Source organism: Phragmites australis, chromosome 21, assembly GCF_958298935.1.
Source record: "Phragmites australis chromosome 21, lpPhrAust1.1, whole genome shotgun sequence".
NCBI lineage: Eukaryota > Viridiplantae > Streptophyta > Magnoliopsida > Poales > Poaceae > Phragmites > Phragmites australis.
The window spans coordinates 6,057,791-6,077,076 of NC_084941.1; the positions used below are offsets into that span (position 1 = coordinate 6,057,791).

General features: G+C 42.6%; 1 protein-coding gene across 1 annotated transcript; it reads left to right on the forward strand.

The window, feature by feature from the left end:
• Window positions 1-12,684: 12,684 nt before the first annotated feature.
• On the forward strand, window positions 12,685-16,896 carry LOC133903678 (probable cytokinin riboside 5'-monophosphate phosphoribohydrolase LOGL10). Its single transcript, XM_062345117.1, has 7 exons — window positions 12,685-13,023; window positions 14,253-14,350; window positions 14,581-14,611; window positions 15,703-15,802; window positions 16,061-16,131; window positions 16,237-16,380; window positions 16,535-16,896. The coding sequence occupies exons 1-7, from the start codon at window positions 12,916-12,918 to the stop codon at window positions 16,601-16,603; spliced, it is 621 nt and encodes a 206-aa protein (XP_062201101.1). The 5' UTR covers window positions 12,685-12,915; the 3' UTR covers window positions 16,604-16,896.
• Window positions 16,897-19,286: the final 2,390 nt, after the last annotated feature.

The window sequence follows — 19,286 nt, forward strand, 5'->3', positions numbered from 1 at the left end:
GTAGGGCTATAGGAGAGGAGTAATCAGCTATTTAAGCCCCTTGTGTCACCCATATAAGATCATTGTGCTAGGGCTTTAGTGGAGAGGATGATGGGTGCTTAGCCTATATAATATATAAGAGTTTTGAGATGTAAATCTTTGTAATCCGTATAAAATAAGGTTGATTTCTTTGAGTAATGAAGTTTATTTTGTTTTATATGTTTAAATTCCCCTCCTTCTAGTTTCTCTCTCTTGGTTTTCTTGCCTTGTGTGCAAGTTTTTTCTTCTAATTTTGATTTTTGTTTTTATTTTTGGGCTAAAATTCACGTACACATGCTTATATGATAGAGTCTTGAATTCTCTTGTCTCTAGACAATCAACTTGAAGAGTTTCGTTATTTGGTGTTCTTCTTTTTTTGTTTCTTTATTAATTGTGATCTTTGGAGTACTAAAACACATGAATTGATCTTAAATAAAACATATGGCTCATATACCATCTGTAGTGTCGTGTTGCCTCGATTTTTTTAAAAAAACTTCCCTCAATTTTATCTTCCGTTTGAGTTTTAAGACGTGTTGGATGCTCCAAATAAGAAAATACTATTAATTTTGTAAGAAAATTATTAAAAAAACTATTCACTCCTCTCTTATCGCTAATCTCATTCTAACACTCTCGATCCTACAACTTTCCGGAGCCGACCTGCCCGACCATACAATGCCTGTGGTACAAGCAGCACATGCAGCTGGCTGGCTCCCTCTAATTCTCTGATCCGCTCTCCTATGGCCGTGGCACACGGGGAGCGGAGCTTGGCGTCCGCCCGAGGCAGGGCTCCTGGCAGAATCATGGGCCAGGTGCCGCGCCGGCATGACGGTGTCCCGACCTAGGAGGAGACAACGAGCTTCTGGCCGGATCATTCTGCTGGCGCGTCGATGACCCAAAGCCTGCTGTGGTAACGAGAGGTGCCCATGGACGATGAATTCCGGCTGGGCATTCGTAGGCGCACGGTGGGGAGTGAGTCGGACGGCCGGCTCAGTGAGTGGCTACCAGTCCCCCTTGCTCCCTACTCGATCGCTCCTGGCGCATGCATCCTGTCCGAAATTATGCCGCGGGAGCGAGCAGCTGGGCAGCCCAGGCAGGCAGCGCTGGAGGCCGGGGCCGCGTCCTGGTCGATCGACCTGGCCCCGTCGCTGCTGTTCCGGCCGGGCTCGAGCAGCTGGCTCCTTATCTGCTCTGTCTCGCACCTGGCCTGCACGCGCTCGAGTGCGTCCACTGCTTGTTGTCGCTGCCTGCTGCCTGCTTCTGCTTGTTGGTAGTAGCTGATCGACTAGTCTTTGTCCATCCATTCTGGACTCCAGAATCATTGATGTTGTGGGATAAGGGAGTGACAGACTGACAGTACCTACGTTCTTGCAGCTGCATGCCTGCAGCTAGTAGTGTGGACGAAGGGATCAGTTTCCCTCTGGCAGACTCGTTTTATGTGAGAAACACGCAAAAGACATACGTGCCAGGTGCAAGGTTACAGATGCTGATTAAGATGGGTCAGAGCAAGAGTGTTCTGACAAAGATGCTGGCACCAACTTGTTTCTTCCCGAGATGCTAAGGTTAGGACGACGCCAGTGACGTGCCGGGCAGACCAACGCGTGAGGGCCCGGCCGCCTCGTACCGCCGCGCGTGGACCAGGTGCACGCGGCCACCGCTCGGCGACTGCGACGAGACGAGCACGCGCTAGCTGCACGGCCGCGTGTGCGATCCGCGCGCGGGCGCGGCGGCGCCTGGCCAGCCCTTAGCCGGGGGAGGGCACGAGGCAACGTCGCTGTTTGACTCCGTTGCGACGCAACGCCAACGCCAATGCCAACGCCAACGCGAGAGATGGAGCGGAGGAGAGGCTTTGCCTTGGTGGTGCTTCCATCTCCATCCGTCGGCGCACTGGCACTGGCACTGGCCCTGGCCCTGAACCGGATAAGGATCAACGCGTCCGTGTCGCGCGCGTGCTGATTCCACAGCCACTCGTCTTCTCCACGATCTCTCTCGTCGCGTCCGTCCGCGCGTGTTCCATGCACTCCCGCCGCGCCTTCTCCTCGCGCGCGCGCCGCCGTCCCTCCGGTGGTTAGCGGGCGGGCGGGCGGGCGCTTTCGCTTTTACCGCCCAACTGGCCGTGTCGTGCTGATGCGGTCCATGTTGGCGCGCACGTTTCTTCTCCGGGTAGATTAGTAGCAGCATGCCTCTGCAGGCAGTGTGGTCCCCACTCTCTCACGCGGCAGCATCCTCTGCCTGCATTGCACGTAGACTTCGTTCCCGGATGCGTCAGCTAATCGAGATCTCCAGCGCAAATATGCAGAAAAGTATTCCGGATTTTCGACTTGGGAATATGGAAATGGTACCGTTACTGTAATAATTTATATGGGTTCCGTAATGCTATTTTGATAAATTTCACTGATGCAAAGTTAAAAAGAAAAAATTGCTCAAAGGCATGTAATGCTTCAGTTCGTTTTTATTTGGCGCTATAAGATTGTATCTATATTAAGAGCTAGGATTGTATATATATTAAGAGGTACGAGATTGGCAAATTCGAAGCATCTTGACCATTTTTTCACCGGATAAGAGGGTTGCAATTTAATAGTATCCCTCCTCCTAATTATGTCATATTTAATTAAGGGTGAATTTGGAACATATCATCAGTGTCTTGATATGTAGTCATGGTGCTTACATGTCATCCTCATAGCCGATGTTATTTTCTAATATAAGTATCTTTATAATGGTATCCACTAATTTTTTTCTTTAATTTAATTAATGCTAAGAATATTTAAATATCAATTGTTTTGATTATTTACCGTTACAATCGCTTTAGACATAAAAAATCAAACGTGGATGAAACCAATACTTTTTAGCACGCGAACACATGTTAAAAGGGCAAAACAATTGTTTAAGGGTTAGCGTAACTTTCTTTTCGACATTTCGTTGATCAACTAGCTGTTGCTGACAGATATTGTTGGATGGAGATGTCCTTTTCTTAACCTGTCCGATTTCATGGTGCCTCAAAAGTGAGCTAGATTTTCCTCGTGCCATCTTTTCAAAATTATGAATAGTAGTTTTTGACTTTTGGAGTGGATTGCCGCCAAATTTCCAATAGAAAGGAGCAATTGTTCTCGGTTACCAATGGTGAGCAAATTAATCTTGTTGTCGGTTCTGAATAGGTTAGTTGCCAAATAAAAAAAAAGTTTGTTTAGCTATCTGGTGACAGATTTTGGCCTCCAAAATCTATCAAATTATGAACCTATGAGCTATTGCCATGTTGTGTAGCCAAATTTTAAACATATCAACACCAACAAATTAGGATAGTAATCTCAAACAAGTAAACAGGTATGCAGAAAGGTCCAAAACCGTAAATATACCCAAATAAAAAAAGGGTACAATAAAGACCTGAAACCAGCATTCGTCCCAGGCTGCAACACAAACGCAAAAATAGACCTAATAAAAAGGCCTAAGATTTTTCTGCCCAGAAACAACATAACAGATTAACTTAAACAAATAAGAAAAGACCTAAATTCACAAGATATTATAAACAAAAATAGCTACCAGGATGTGGCATGTGAATATTTAGTCACTTAACGCGTCACCAATAATATTTCATGTTCAAAACAAAACTATATTATTATCTTGATGAATTATGATAGATTACAAACTTGTAACTAATATGATTGTCTATTTTGAACCATAGTTATACTTTTTGGATTCTGAATAGCTGACAAATCCATGTTTGATAGAAAGTTTATAGGTGCCCATGTCGATAGGAATCTCCCTGGATATATAAGGATTGAAAGAACATAAGTATTACTTCAAAACAAATTCTTAATAAACATAGAAAAATTGGTTTCCCCAAAAAAATATTAGTTAACCTGATCTGCACTTCTATCTAAACTATTATGCTCACTGGACAACAAATCATTGATAATTTGAACTTTAACTATTCTGATTGTCGTCTTGAGAGAACTCATCCACCAACTTAGCACCGAATCTCCACAGTTTCGTATACTTGATCACAAAGCTAGGCACCACAATCAACACTACAAAACCAAAAATCATGAGCATAAAAATTTATCATATTATCATGCGAAAAATAGAGGAGATTTTTGATAATTTTTTAAATGGAAAAAAGGGAGATAGAAAAATAGTAATGACCATAGTTCACTGAACTTTCACATTGTTTAATTTCTTTGAGATGTATATATAACCAATCTTAAACCTATGAAAATACATCTTAACACAGAGAAGTTCATCCTGCATATGCCAGAAATACGGCACCATTATTCGAAGTTTACAAAGTTCATGAGAGAGAAAGAGATTAGAGAAAAAGCTATAAATAGAAAGATATAAATAAATTTAGAGAGATACATATATACATAGTAACATACATACACACATAGAGAGATTCATAGCACAGGCAAAAGCATATACAAATACATAAGACATGAGGATAAAAATAGAGAAACATAGATACAAACAGATAAATAGAGAGAAAGAGATAGAGATAAAAAGAGAAACACAAAGAGAGATAAAGAGAAGTTGAGGGAGAGAGAGTAAAAGAGACAGGTAAATAGGAAGAGGAAGAGATAAACAAATAGATAGAGAGAGGGAGGGAGAGAGGACATAAATAGAGAGATAGATATAGACATAAAGAAAGAAATAGAGTAATAGAGAGAGATATTCACAAGACATGCAAAAGCGTATTGAAAACACAAGAAATGAGGATAAAAAGAGAGATACATAGATACAAACAAATAAATAGAGAGGAAAGAGATAAAGATAAATAGAGAGGAAGAGATAGACATAGAGAGAGTAATAGAGAGGGAGGAGATAAATAGAGAGATAGAGATAGAGACACAAATTAAGAAACATAAGAGAGAGAAAGAAACACGGCACCATTATTCGAAGTTTATAGAGTTTATGAGAAAGAAAGAGACATAGAGAAAAAGCTATAAATAGAAAGATATAAATAAATTTAGAGAGATACATATATACATAGTAACACACACAGAGAGAGATTCACAGCATAGAAAAAAGCATATACAAAAACACAGGAAATTGAAAAAAAAAAGAGATACATAGATACAAATAGATAAATAGAGAGAAAGAGATAGAGATAAAAAGAGAAACATAGAGAGAGTAAAAGAGAAACAAGTAAATAGGGAGAGGAAGAGAGAAACAAATTGATAGAGAGTGGGAGAGAGGAATATAGAGAGGGGCATAAATAGAGAGATAGATATAGACACAAAGAAAGAAATAGAGTAAGAGAGAGAGTTCACAGCACATGCAAAAGCATATAAAAAACAAAAGAAATGAGGGCAAAAAGAGAGATACATGGATACAGACAGATAGATAGAGAAGAAAGAGACAGAGATAAATAATGAAACACGGAGAGATAAATAGAGAGGAAGAGATAGACACAGAGAGAGTAATAGAGAGATGGGAGATAAATAGAGAGATAGAGATAGAGACACAAATTAAGAAACACACGCATAGAGAGAGAGAGACGAAGCAGAGAATGTGATGCATACATGGTGACAATCAGTACATTATAACCATGGCAGATGATATCTCAAAAAGATGGAAAAATAAGACAAAGATGGGGTTCATGCAACGCAATGCAGTTCTAAAAATTGCTACAGACACCCTGAAAATCCTTCAGTTTCTGAATAACGTTTCTCTGCATGATGCATGAAACTTCACTATGAAAATGCAATCACTAGTCCACGGACTTCAGACTTGATTGTGCAGATTTTTGTACAGACTAGCAATGCATTTGTGTGTTTCTCGGATGCATACAACTTCGATGTGCAGAAGAAATGGCTAGTCAGCATTCTGCATTATAATGGAAGCAGAACTATGTCAAAGGATACAAGGTCACCACACATGTCTTACACAAAACTCTTAGGCACTTTTCAGTAGTAACAACTTGTTCCTCTGTTACCAGGTACTACTTAAGCAAAGTCTTTTCTCAACAGATTAGTTATCGATAGTAGCCTACTGATCATTGGTGTTAAGTGATAGTAGATAGTTACATAATTGATTTTGTGATCTTCTAAACAACAAATGTCATATCTATCAAAGGATCCACAATTTAATTTTTGTCTAAACCATATAATTCATTAAGAGTTCTTCCTGGCATAAAGCACAGGCAAAAGTATGCTTTGTACTGACTATAAAAAGTAGTTTCAATCAAAGGGATCCAACACAAAAGACAACATGAAAATGGAAGCACAAACTCACCAGAACAGGATCTGACAACCACTCTCCCGCTCACTATTCCAATAGTCCCAAACCCTAATACAACATATATGCATAAAAAAAAGCAACGCATGCATCAATTCTTCACACGAGTAGCATTTTGAGCTCACCTCAACAGCAAACTAGATTTTATCCCGATTGCCTCGACCCTGGCTCTTGCTCCACCCCTAAGAAAGAGAAACAACAAAAACACACTAGCAAATGAATGAATCACTCATCAAATCAGATAGATTGGGTACTAAACAACACAAATCAGCTCAATTGCACCTTCAATCGCAGAAGAAAGGGAGAGATTGGAGAGGGGGACAACATCGATAAGAGAAGGAGACGAGCGGGTTAGAGAGAGAGGAGCGAGATGCTCTGGTTTGGAAAGAGAGATGCCATTTTTCTTGCAAATTCGGGTCTCCAAGTTTCTACGGGTTGCAGACAAAATATCAAACCTAGTTCCACACACAAATTAAAGCAACCTCAATCAAAAACAAATCACAAAAATTAAAGCACATCAAAGAGCCGAAGATTAGACAGATTTTGGACAACATAATCTTTCATCAGATTAATAGCAAATTTCATAAAAAAAAACTTTAGTAATCTAATATGTCTTCCATGGGTTAAAAATTAGCTCTCCTAGATACCGCAATCTCAAACCAAACGCAACCGAATCCTTCATTTTGTTTGGAACACAAAGAATTTCACAGGGAATATTGCAATTTCCACATTAATCATATCGAGTTCCCGTGTTCGTAATGTGGCATAAATATTCCTACACCATAGCAGTTATACCTCAACGCACGGTAAACAACTCAACTGAACTGGTGGTACATCATATATCACAGGAAAAAACAACGATCATCATCGGTTGAGAGAAAGTAAGACAAAAAAAAGGAAGAAAAGAAAGTTTTAACAGAGGGGAAAGAAAGAGGAGGTGCTGCTTGGGGATTCTTGAGGACTATGATTTTCGCAATATAATAGTGCCGGGCACACTAGGGACCGAATCATTCCGGGCAGGTGCAGATGTTGGAAATGGAAGGAACTCAGCTCCATTGGCCGGTGGCAACCTGGTTTCTTGAGCGAGCCGTTATTAAAAATCATTGTGTACTCCCCAAGAACAAGGCTGATTATTCTTTCAGATAGCCCTAGCTAGCTGGCTGCTGTGTGACTCTCCACGTTGCACCAATTCAAAGGCACCTTGAGCGGGGCGTCTCATCATATTTCCAAAAAAGTTGAGCCCAATTGTCACTGCACTCTGTTCCAAATTCCAATTGCTTCTAGGAGGGAGGAAGGGAACGAAAAGAACTCGTAACATGTAAAACTCCCATTACTCTACTTGTGCTATCGTCGAGGATGTACTTACATGACCCTAAAGAGGGGTACCGAGCTAATTATTTTTTTACACCTCCTAGAATACATGTGCCTAAAATCTCTCGAGGCTACCATGTGAACGTGACGGCTAATGACGAGTTTATGGGGCGGTTAGGGTTTGGGGTTTTGGAGTTCACGGTAACCCCAGCGTTAGAGGGAGGCGGCTCGATCGGCAATGGGTGGTGGTGTCACCAAAGCCGCGGACGATTAATGAGGTTGCTGGTGGGAGGCTTGAAAAATGGATTGGTTAGCGAGTGAGGAACGATGGCGATGGATCCGATGGTAGGAGAGCCATTAGAGACGGCCAGAGGTGGGTAGGGTGGGGAGCGTGTCACGGCATCACGGGGAGGAAGAAGCGCTGATAAAAAGAACAAGGAAGAAAATGACTAGGTGTCGTTCATTTGGAATCAGATGGATGTGCGTCATTGCCTGAAAAATTAGCCATTTTTAGGTGTATGAAGTTTAGCATTACCCTTATTTTTTATCAAGAAAAAAAAAGAGAAACTAGGCTCACCTAGCTAGTTATTCCTTATCACTGCTGTTCATAGTGCAATGTGCCGATTAAGTGACTAACTTTTTTTTACAGAGATAACCTCGGCTTATATTAAAAGTTAAATAACATGTTTATATAGACATTAAAAGAAAAAAAAACTAGCTAGTTAATACTAGGGATACTAACGAATCAGAGATCACAAGAGCCCCTAAGGACCACAATATCAAATATACATAGCGCCTTATCATCAGTTGGAGGCAGCAGCGATCAAATACAAAACAACTCATTACACAGAAAAGTTAGACCACCAATTCAGAGCTCATAGACATCTGTAACAGTCCTCTTAGCCGAAGTAAACCTTTGCAAGCACTCCCTTGTTGAGTGAGCAAACCAGGTGTGGCAGGAAGGCCAGGAACTTGCGTATATAGGCAAAGCAGCGTGGGGGGTGGGCAGGTTCATGCTCGCCTACTCGGTCAGGCACCCATGGCGATCGACCGAAGTCATTGAGCGCAGCAGCCCGACAGGGCGACCCTGCTGCGTTACCGAAAAGGCTCATATCCCCTATCCCTGGGGCGCGAGGGGGCAGGAAGATGACCGGTGCATATAATAAGACTGGCTAATGCCTAATGTGCCACCACCATCATGTGTCATCTTCTTCCTTCTCCGGCTAGCTATGTGGGTCGTCTTGGTGGGCGCACCCGGCATGGGCTATGGATGGATTGGTGCCTAACCGCTCGGGCTTCCCTCCTTAATCATTGGACGGTCGACGGTTTCCTCGTCATCTCCATGTTCTCGATTGCCATCTCCCTTCGCTCTCCTTCCTCTCCCCAGATACCTGTGAGCCTGTCCCTTCGCGTGATCGATAGCGTACCTGCAGTGATTATTCTTTCAGACTAGCTCACAGGCATATGCTGCTTATTGGAGGATTAGAGATGAAGTTACTGCAAGATTAGAGGTGAAGTTGTCTGCTGGAGCTTTGGCACCTTGTGGCATGCGAGCTCAACCGTCGGCGGTGGCAGAGCTCGGTGTAACTTCTTATTTATGATCGGTCACTGATGAGTGGTGTTGGAATACGTGCCAAGTACGTGTAAAGTTAGGTTTGTATTCTTGTGTCTATAAATATTGGATATTATTATTGAATTGAAACAGTAAAAAGACAGAGGGTAGAGTAAAGGGTGATGATGACCCGTTAGGTGCAAATTGTGTGTGCGGTGGAGTCTATGATGCCAATATATCACTAATCAATATTAGAAATGAGTGTTCATAGTCATACTTTGAGAATATAGACAAATAACTAAACCTATTTAAAAATATTGTGCTTTGGCGCACTCTAACAAGTGGTATGATCGCATGTCTGCCATGTAGACATGTAATGTGACAGACAGAGGTGTTAGGAGCCGACCGGTCAAATGGCAGTCAAATCCGGGTGTCAGACTGTGTTGTTGCTCAATGAACAGCATGTTTAAAAATTCAGTTCTGACGGTCCATTCGCACCGGAAGCCGTGGAGAAAGTTTCGCTTTTCGCAGGTGTGCGTGGAATATTGTAAGAGCATGTCGGGCGTAGAAGGGAGCCTTTTGCCGGTGATGCGTGAGCCTGGCGCAACAGTGTGTTGTTCATGGCTGGCTTTCCCCTTGACCATCCTCTGCTAGGATATGGGACGATCAGGGTGCATGAATCATGCATGCAGGTTAAAGCCAAAGCCTCGTGTCTTTTTGGTGTATCTGATTACGACTTTGCTCTATTTATTTAGCCCCACTGATTGGTTAATTACATCATGCGATGATCCGTAATAAGGACCCAAGAAAGTCCCATTCCGGTTTCTGATGATGTAATCAGAGGACATGAGATTTGTTCGCTTTTTCGACGAAAAAAATGAGAGAGAGAGAGAGAGATTAAAGACTACTAGAAGAAACGGCATGCACTCCGCTGTAGAGACGCTCTCCCTCCCTCCCACTGACAGATTCCCATCGACCGCGACACTCGAACATGGCGCATGTGCACGGGCACGTACAGCACCGACAGTGCCGGTCTGAGATTTTGGTGAACTAAAAACAGGTTACACTTGAATTAAAACATCAAAATATTAGTTAATATATAGATTGTAAAGATAATATTCGGTGTATTAAAAAATATTTTTATAAATACTTAGTTATCAAAAAACAACATTCACCTTAAATAATTTCTACAGATTATCTTAAACAATTTTTTTCTAACATTTCTAGATGTAAAGTGATTGATAATAGTACCAATATCAATCCTATCTAGTAATTTCTTCTCAATGTATAAAGTTATCAAACCATTTAATTTTTCTTGAGACGTTGTGGATATCAAATAGTTCTTTAATAATTTCAACTTTGAAAAACTTATTTCAACTGACGCATCATCACAAGCACAATAAAAAAGATTTGATACGTAATAGAAATATTAGAATAACAATTTGTTTCTTTCACATATTCAAAAATCTACATATAAGACATTGGTCTATCTGGCAAAATTATTTGCATAATCTTTAATTCAGACATTAGATCATTTAATTTAACGTCATGTGAACCATCTAGAGTGAAAGTTTTTTAAATTTAATGCAATAATCTTTTAGTTCAATATCATACAATGACGTCAAGATTATCAAGCTTAGTAAAAAAATCAAATATACTTTTGAATGCTTAGAATTCTTCAAATCTATTTTTAAATGAAATGTTTGCTATATCAAGCATAATAATAAAATAATTAACTTCAAAAGACTTCTCAACTTGTAAAAATAATTACCTATGACTAAAGATCAAATCTCGTACGCTATTGATGCAGGATAGGGGAGGAGTCCTCTGTATTTTTGAGGCCCGGAACGATTGCCCGCTTTGCAACGCCCCCCCCCCCCCCCTCCCTCCAGGGCTGGCCCTGAGCCTCGATACCCTAGTCCCAACTCCCACTCCGATCGCGCTCGCACCAGGCTGGCTGGTTCCGTCATGCATGCATGCCGGCGGTCGGCCAGTACATCCAGGACAGAGGCGGATGTACCGTGGGGGCTCAAGCCCCCTTCCGCTCAGCGCATCTGGGAGCCTCCTTCAAGTTTTGGCAGAGAACAGAGAAAGAGAGAGCTGAAGAGAGTCTCTACTTGGTAGCCTTGCATTCACCACTGATCTAGGACGATACCACGCACTCGGGTGGCTCCGGGCAACCAAAGAATGGGTGATGGCTGCCATGTTTGCATCATTCCGATTAGCTTGGGCTTGTTCATGAGTTCGTGGATTAAGCCCGTTCCTGCAACATCCAGCGTAGGGAGGGGAGATGAAGTAATTTTCCTGTCACCTCGGGAAGTTCATGAAAGATTAGGACCATGTTGGTTTGTCTGTTTAATATAATTGAACCCACCCCTTTCGTTTGGCTCGTAATGTTGTACAATCATTGTAGTGGAGTTATTGTGCCAATGAGGCTTCCAGATAACTTTGTTTTTTGCATCTTTGATGGCATTAATGGAATAAAATTGGTGATCTAGTAACATAGGATCAGTACATTGTTTTGGTTAATGTTTGCGAGAGCAAGCGGACAAAACAATTGTCTATTCAGATCCATGCTCGCACGCGTAGAAGTATGATTAATGTCAGCAATTAGTCTGCAACAGAAAAGGATACAACATTAATTCTAGATAGAGACATAAACAAAGAACCTGCATTCTTTTGGCACTAAAAATATTATGGAATTTTCATTCATTCAAGAAAACCTTCAATCCCTGCCTGTTTTGTCGTGTTTGGATGGCATTAATGGAATGAAACTTATGGTCTAGTGACATAAGCAGGAGTGTATTGTTTTGGTTAATGTTTACCAGAGCAAGCAGACAAAACAGTTGTCTATTTAGATCCATGCTCGCACGCATAGAAACATGATTAAAATCAGCAATCGTTATGCAACATAAAAGAAGGATACCACATTAATTATAGATAGATACATACATAAACGAACCTTCATTGTTTGGCATTATCCACATCAAAATTGTGGAAACAAGAAATAAGAAGAAAAAAAGGCTCAAACAATATCCATTTCTTTTCCGCTAGCGAATTAATCCAAATATCTAGCCGCTTGCACCGACCAATTAGGCCAAAAACCTAAACCGATAGGAAGAGTTGGACAAATCACTCCTGCTTCGACACCAAAAACCTTCGAACCAGGATTAAAAAAAAACTTCGAACCCCAACTGTACCGTGGAAACAGGTGGATAGCCATCCATACCACAGGAGCCATCCAAGCACAATTTCCGTGTTTCGCCTGGCTAGCTCGCATTTTGGGCTCCCGTCGAACTCGCACCTCCATGAAAAAGACAAGTACCATCAACAATCGAGTCCGTCCCATGCTTGCTTTTCCTAAAACGACCTAGCGGCAGAGATGATAGGCCACGCTTTTTGCCTCGACGCGATTAACACACCGGCAAGAGATAAGGTGACTCACCCGTCAATAACCAACCCACCCGTATGGATGTATGGAGCGTCTTCTTCCATGTGCATGCATTTCTCCACTCGTACATACGCTCGCGACCCCCGCTCCGCCTTCTCTCTCCCCGCTTTTATATATAAGCCATGGGTGGCGCACTCAGCCAGTCACTGCCCGGCACAAGGCCATGCTGTAGTGCGCGTTGCTTGCTCGCCTGCACTAGCTAGCTAGCGTACGGTACGGTGACATTGCAGTGTGCACCACCTCACTGCAGCAACGGCGGCGAGGAGAGCTGAGCCGAGGCTGGAGCGATAAATACATACAGCTCTCTGCTGAACTGAGTGAGAGAGAGAGAAGGGGGGAAGAGGAGGAGGGAGCTATGACTCTGAGGCAGTCGAGGTTCAAGAGGATCTGCGTCTTCTGCGGCAGCAGCCAGGGCAAGAAGCGGAGCTACCATGACGCCGCCATTGAGCTCGGCAACGAGCTGGTAACTCAATCGACTAACTCGACTCGTTCGCTCTGCCATTAATCACTCACGTTGCCCCAGTAGCTGCACCTCTTTGGTAGCTCCAGTAGACAGTAGTCTCCAAGACGGACGCCAGCTCATGTGCGTCCTAGCTAGTAGAGTAGTAGCTTCTCTGGTCCTGTCGCCCATGCTCCCTCAGTTCTAAGAACTTCACCATCTTAGTTAAATTAGCTGTGCATAAAAGTAGCACGATCCCTCTGCATACTGTAGCGCGTACACACTCGCACAGTAAGCTCGGATGCAGAATTCAGCTGCAGTAGTAGTAACCAGTAGTTCCACGACATGGCAGGAAGCACGGCCGGCTGCACTGCGCTGGCAGGCGCCTGAGCTGCTGAACTTTCGGCAGATCCCTCCTCCTTTTCCCCCTTCCGTCCCCGGGCGTCATGCCGTCATGCTCCTCTGTGTTCTTGTGCCGCCGCCCTGCTCCTCCTCCTCCTCCTCTTGCGTTCACTGCCTCCCCTGCGCCATCTGTTTTCGCCTGTGTCTCTGCGTGCAACCACGAGAAACACCGGCGCGAGTGTTGGTAGCGTTGCCGCCGGCGGCCCCACCGCATTCACGGCTCCATAACTAGACGGACCGCTCCATCGCATTGAAGAGGCACGCAAGCTAGCGTCGATGGCTCCCAGCTCACGAGGCAGAGCACCCTCCCCGACCGCATGTGCGGGCTGCACCGGGCGGGCTGCCGGGCAGCAGTCACGCGAGTTACGCGAAAGGTTGTTAGGATCTCCATACAAATCCTAAATCTTATGATCTTATCCTACAATGGAGTAAAAATATTACTATTTTATCTTAAATTTATAGTATCATGATCCTAAACGAGAGTTTTATACAATCTCACAGAATCGATAAGTTACTACATAAGATCCTATATAAGATTCCGATCTTATAATTCTAATGGAGTTTTATAGGATCCCACATAATCACAAAGATCTATATGTAATTAAATATATTAGTTTAATCTTTTATGTTTTATTATTTTTTATCTTCAGATGACGATGTTTCATGCTTGTTAGATGTATTTTTAATATAAAAAATAAATTAAACTTAAAAATAAAAATCTCATAAGATTAGGATCCTACGATCTGATCCTGTTTGGTAAAAAATAATACTATCTAAGATCCTAGTCCTAAAAACCTTGGTTACGCATACACTTGAGAGTTTAACCGCGCGGAAAATTGTGGTGGCTGCAGGTGGCGCGGAGCGTCGACCTGGTGTACGGCGGCGGCAGCATCGGGCTCATGGGGCTCGTCTCCCAGGCGGTCTACGACGGCGGCAGGCACGTCATCGGGTAAGCTAGCCTAGCCTGTTCTTGGCATGCATGAATCCCTGCGGCAAATGCAAATTCGCATCAAGTTATGGACGTATGATTTATCTTAACGGTTCATCCATCTCACTTAAATGATTCTATAAGTTATATATGTGCGTAATGGTTAGTGAAAAATTCCCTCTGATCTCAAGACCGGTGTCTCTGCTCATGCGCTGATCACTTCTTTTTGTCTTCTTGTTGTCCACGCGCAGCGTCATTCCCAAGACTCTCATGACCCCAGAGGTATGTTCCGCCTGCCCTCCCCTGTACTCCTTACCAATTCCTGTTTCTCGCATGCATGTCACAGCTGCTTAATCATCAAAATATGCAGCTGCTACTAGCAGTACTCCACTAGTTTAATGCCAAACTGCTAGGCGTACAAACAAAATGTTACCGGTAGCATGTTGTACAAGCTCTCTGACAAGCGTTCATGACGTTTCGAGTTGTTCAAGTGCCGTTAACTAGGACGTAGGGGTGATCATGAAATGGGCTTGGGAGTTTGGGCTCTGGACGCCGGTGCCAGAGTCCCGGGGGACATGGCATTTGGGGCAAAAAAAACAAACCATCTCAGCAGTTCAGCTGTTCGAGGGCTCCTACGTGCTTTTGGCACAAATCCCAGATCTTGGCGTGAGCATAAACAAGTGAGGAAAGCGCAGCTTTACGGGCGCTAAATTTGCTCCCCCCCCAAAAGTCCTGCCCTGGCATCATCCCTTTCTGCCTGGTCGTTGGGAAAAGGAGTTCAGTTCAGCGTGTTATTATAAGCAGAAGCAGATGCACTGTCCTTCTTCTTGTTTTGGTCAGAAAGATTTGGTTTTGAGTGTAGAGTTTGAAAACAAAATATTAATTAGCATCATCGTGTATGAATGATCCTGATAAGCCATTTGTTTGTAAGACCATGTGAAAAATTCCCTTTGTGTAGAGCAACTTCGAGTTTCAGATTCAAAAGGATGCTAAATGATGCACTTTGTGTGGAGTTTTGAACTGGTCATGACTCTCTGCTTTTCTACTAGCATATGTCATGAACAGTTAACCCATGGTTCAGTCGGCATTCCCTCGAGCACATTGTTGTGTGGTCCTCTTCCTAATGGAGTATTTCCCTTTTACCATTCCCAAAATTTTGTCCCCTCCGAGCATAATCATGCCATGTCCGGCCGGCCCTCTTGGGGAAGGCACAGACTAGCTAGTGTTTGTCTTCACATACAACAACACCACCACCACCACACACACAAGCATAGAGAAACAGGCATCATGGCATGGCAAGAAAGATTTCTTCTACAGTACCGTTCCACATGCATGCTTCTCGTATCTGATCAGGAAGATGGTTTTTCTGGCAGATAAGTGGCGAGACGGTGGGGGAGGTGCGGCCGGTGGCAGACATGCACCAGAGGAAGGCAGAGATGGCGAGGCAGTCCGACGCCTTCATAGCCCTGCCCGGTGAGTGCACTCTTCACCGGCATTTTTACTATAACTAGCAGATCTCACGGGACGATCATCAGGTGAAAAAGGATCTTCGTCATCCATGGCATGTTACAGCAACGTGCGTAGTGCAGTACCGGCACAGTGACCTGTGCGTCCAGGCAGGCGTGCACAGTGAGAGAGAGAGAGAGTACGGGTTGTACGGACGCGTGTACGTACTGTAACGAGTTGGATCGGAGCTCACCACGTGAGTCTCGTGTGGATGCATGCATGCAGGAGGGTACGGGACGCTGGAGGAGCTGCTCGAGGTGATTACATGGGCGCAGCTGGGCATCCATCACAAGCCGGTACGTACTGTCCCCTGGTGTGCATGGATGCATGTGCCTTTCGTGTGCTCTTCGACTGAACGTTTCTCTGAGGGTTGGATTCTTCGCCTTCGCCGTCGTCTTCAGGTGGGGCTGCTGAACGTGGACGGCTACTACAACTCGCTGCTGACGTTCATCGACAAGGCGGTGGAGGAGGGGTTCATCAACCCCAGCGCCCGCCGCATCATCGTGCTCGCACCGACGGTGCAGGAGCTCATGGACAAGCTCGAGGTAGCACGACACAGCAAGCCTTTCTCTGCTCTCTCAGACTCTTCTCACTCATCATCAGCCATCACAAGTAGATACCATGTCTGGACGTCCTTAATTAGTTCATCGATCGAATTGCTAATGTGATCTTCAACGGGCGACGCCGGCCGTTGTGCAGGAGTACGTGCCTTACCACGACAGGGTGGCGTCCACGCTGAACTGGGAGATGGGCCACCTAGGCTACTGACATGTACCGCCACGCAAAAAGCCAGCGGCGGCCGGCGCCTGAAGCGAGCAAGAACGGATCGGACAGGCCGGCGACTGGCCGGTGGAGGAAGCTATAAGATGCTAGTTAGTCGTCAGATTGGGATTTTTTTTTTAACTTGACGCGGGTCGATTTGGAGTGCTGAAAGAAGTTTGGTTGATTGGTGTAGCAAGCGTGTGTTCGTGGTTTTGTATATGCGTTTGTGTTTGCATCCAGCGGGGACGGCCTTTGCATGTTGTGCTAGTGAGAAGAAAAACTTGACCGCTTTCTCCCTAGCTCCCTGCTGTTCTAGTAGTAGCAGCTGGTACGTACCAGGATTATGTGAATTTTAGAGAAAACAAAATATTAAATTTCGAAATTTTCTTTTACTGACATGTGACACCACATGACAGTGAAAAAAATGACTAAAATTTTGATGAAATTTCACAAACTCCAATCTTTTTGCTTGTGAACGAAAAAATTGTAAAACTAAATTGAAATCACTAGTATATAGACCTGCCCATGTATCATGTATTTTAGTTTTAAGATGCTGAAATCGATTGGCTACATCTACGCATGAAATTTCAGCGAGTGTATTCTGATGCAGTGCAGCGATTTTGGGTAAGAATTCCTTTCTCTCTTTTTTTTCATTCGTAGCCTGCGCTCAAATTTACGTTGCGTTGGGAGCTGAGACTGAAGCGAAACGTGGGCGCAGTGCCGCTGCAGCTGTCTGATGCACGCAGCACCGCAGCAGTATGCAGCAGCACTGCAGCAGCGGAGAAAAGGTGTGGGCGGAAGCATGGATGACGCGGCAGACGCAAGAAAAATGGGCGTTGTCGGCGTGGCCGACCGGCGGGCATCGTGTGGTTGGCCGGCGGCCAAGTGGCGTGAAGCGGTGGCCTTCGGTGGCGGGCTTTTTTATTTTTCAAATAAAAAAATTGTAAATATGTGTATCTATTTGGAAAAACTGCAAATTTAGACTTATATCGTCTCTCTAAATTTAGTATCCTTATAATTTATCTTTTTTATTCTTATTGTGCACATCATATTTTTGTCTAATTTTTTTAATGAGTTAGATGATAGCATCCTCTATATCACATAATTGTTTAGAATTTTTAATAACTATTTATACAGTAGTTCAAATTTTCAGAGCATTAGAACATAATGTATTTTTATTTTTAAACATACCGCCGACGACAAGTGGATTGCTAATTTTGAAAAATAGGACATATATATTTGCAATTTTTATTTATAAATATAAAAATATCCACAGCTGCGTGGTGGGAATTGATCGGCAAAGTTATCACTCACACCAAGCCCTGAATGAAATGGACCGGCAGCCACATAAAAACACGGAGCCGAGCCGAGCCCGAGAGGGGAGATTTTTTTTTTGTTTATGTATATTTTTCTAATATTATTAAATTTACATGACTCTTTTAAAAAATTACAATAATAAATTACCGTCACCTATTTATCGGGATAGAGCAATGTCTTAAATGGATGACACTTTATAGGTCCAACCTATCAGATAATAAAAAACCGATGGTCATCACGTGTCGCCTGTTCAGCGGGCATGACCTTGCTCTCGCCCACTAAACGGACGAGATCTTGCATCTATAGGCCTAGCTAAAAAGTGTCACCTACTGTTCAGATGACATCTTTCGGTATATAAATCACCTTGCTTGTCCGTGCTCATGAATATACGTGCTTGTTTTTCATTTAACTTTCAATCTTATATAAGAGTATAAAAGTGATCCAAAAATTATAAGCGTATTCACAAGTAAATAAGAGTTCACTAGCAACTCATTTTATTAGTTTAATCTAAAAATGCCTAAGCTAATATTTAATTAAAATTCTCCAAAGAAACCTATTTTTATAACTTTTAAAAAAAATTAGTGCCTCAAATGAATTTCCAAAAATCAGAGAAAATTCACTAATATTCTTATCATGTGATGCACTAATTTATAAAAATATTTTTAACCCTAGTTATTTGGTGAAAAAGTGAGTTTATTTGTTATGCTTTATTTCTATGCATTTTTATTATTTTATGTGATATTCTCTTTTTAATTCAGTTTAAATTCAAATAAATTCAAACATACACAAATTCATCAAATGAATCAGTACATAACATAATAAGAATATTAGTGAATTTTCCTGATTTTTAAGAATTTATTTGAGGTATTAAACATTACTAGAATTTATAAAAGTATGCTTTTTCGAAAAAATTTAATTAAATACTAGCTTAGGTTTTTAATTAAACTAATTAAAATAAGTTGCTAGGGAGCTTTAGTTTACTCATAAGAATATTTATAATTTTTGAATCATTTTTTACCCCAGATAAAATTAAGAGTTAAATAAAAAATATTTATGAGCAATCACCAGCATGAACGAGTGAGACAATTTATATACCAAAGGTGTTGGCTGAACAATAAAGACATCTTTTAGTTGAGCCATCGGTGTAAGATCTCATCCGTTCAGCGAATAAGAGCAAATATTTTGTATATTAAATAGGTGACATCTAGCAACCATCGATTTTTTATTACTGATAGATAAGGTTCATAGGTTATCGTCCATCCATTGTGTGAGATTTTGATCGTGCTCGATGAACAGACCATAATTGTCGGTTGTTACAATTTTTTAACGCCGTATAAATTTGATGATATGGGGAAAAATATATATAAAAAAA

What these genes read in the sequence shown, in the direction of transcription:
- LOC133903678 (XM_062345117.1), top strand. Translation starts at nt 12,916, where the DNA reads ATGACTCTGAGGCAGTCGAGGTTCAAGAGGATCTGCGTCTTCTGCGGC. An exon ending in AGACTCTCATGACCCCAGAG is followed by an intron (nt 14,612 to 15,702) that starts GTATGTTCCGCC and finishes TTTTTCTGGCAG; the next exon opens with ATAAGTGGCGAGACGGTGGG. An exon ending in TGGGCATCCATCACAAGCCG is followed by an intron (nt 16,132 to 16,236) that starts GTACGTACTGTC and finishes CGTCGTCTTCAG; the next exon opens with GTGGGGCTGCTGAACGTGGA.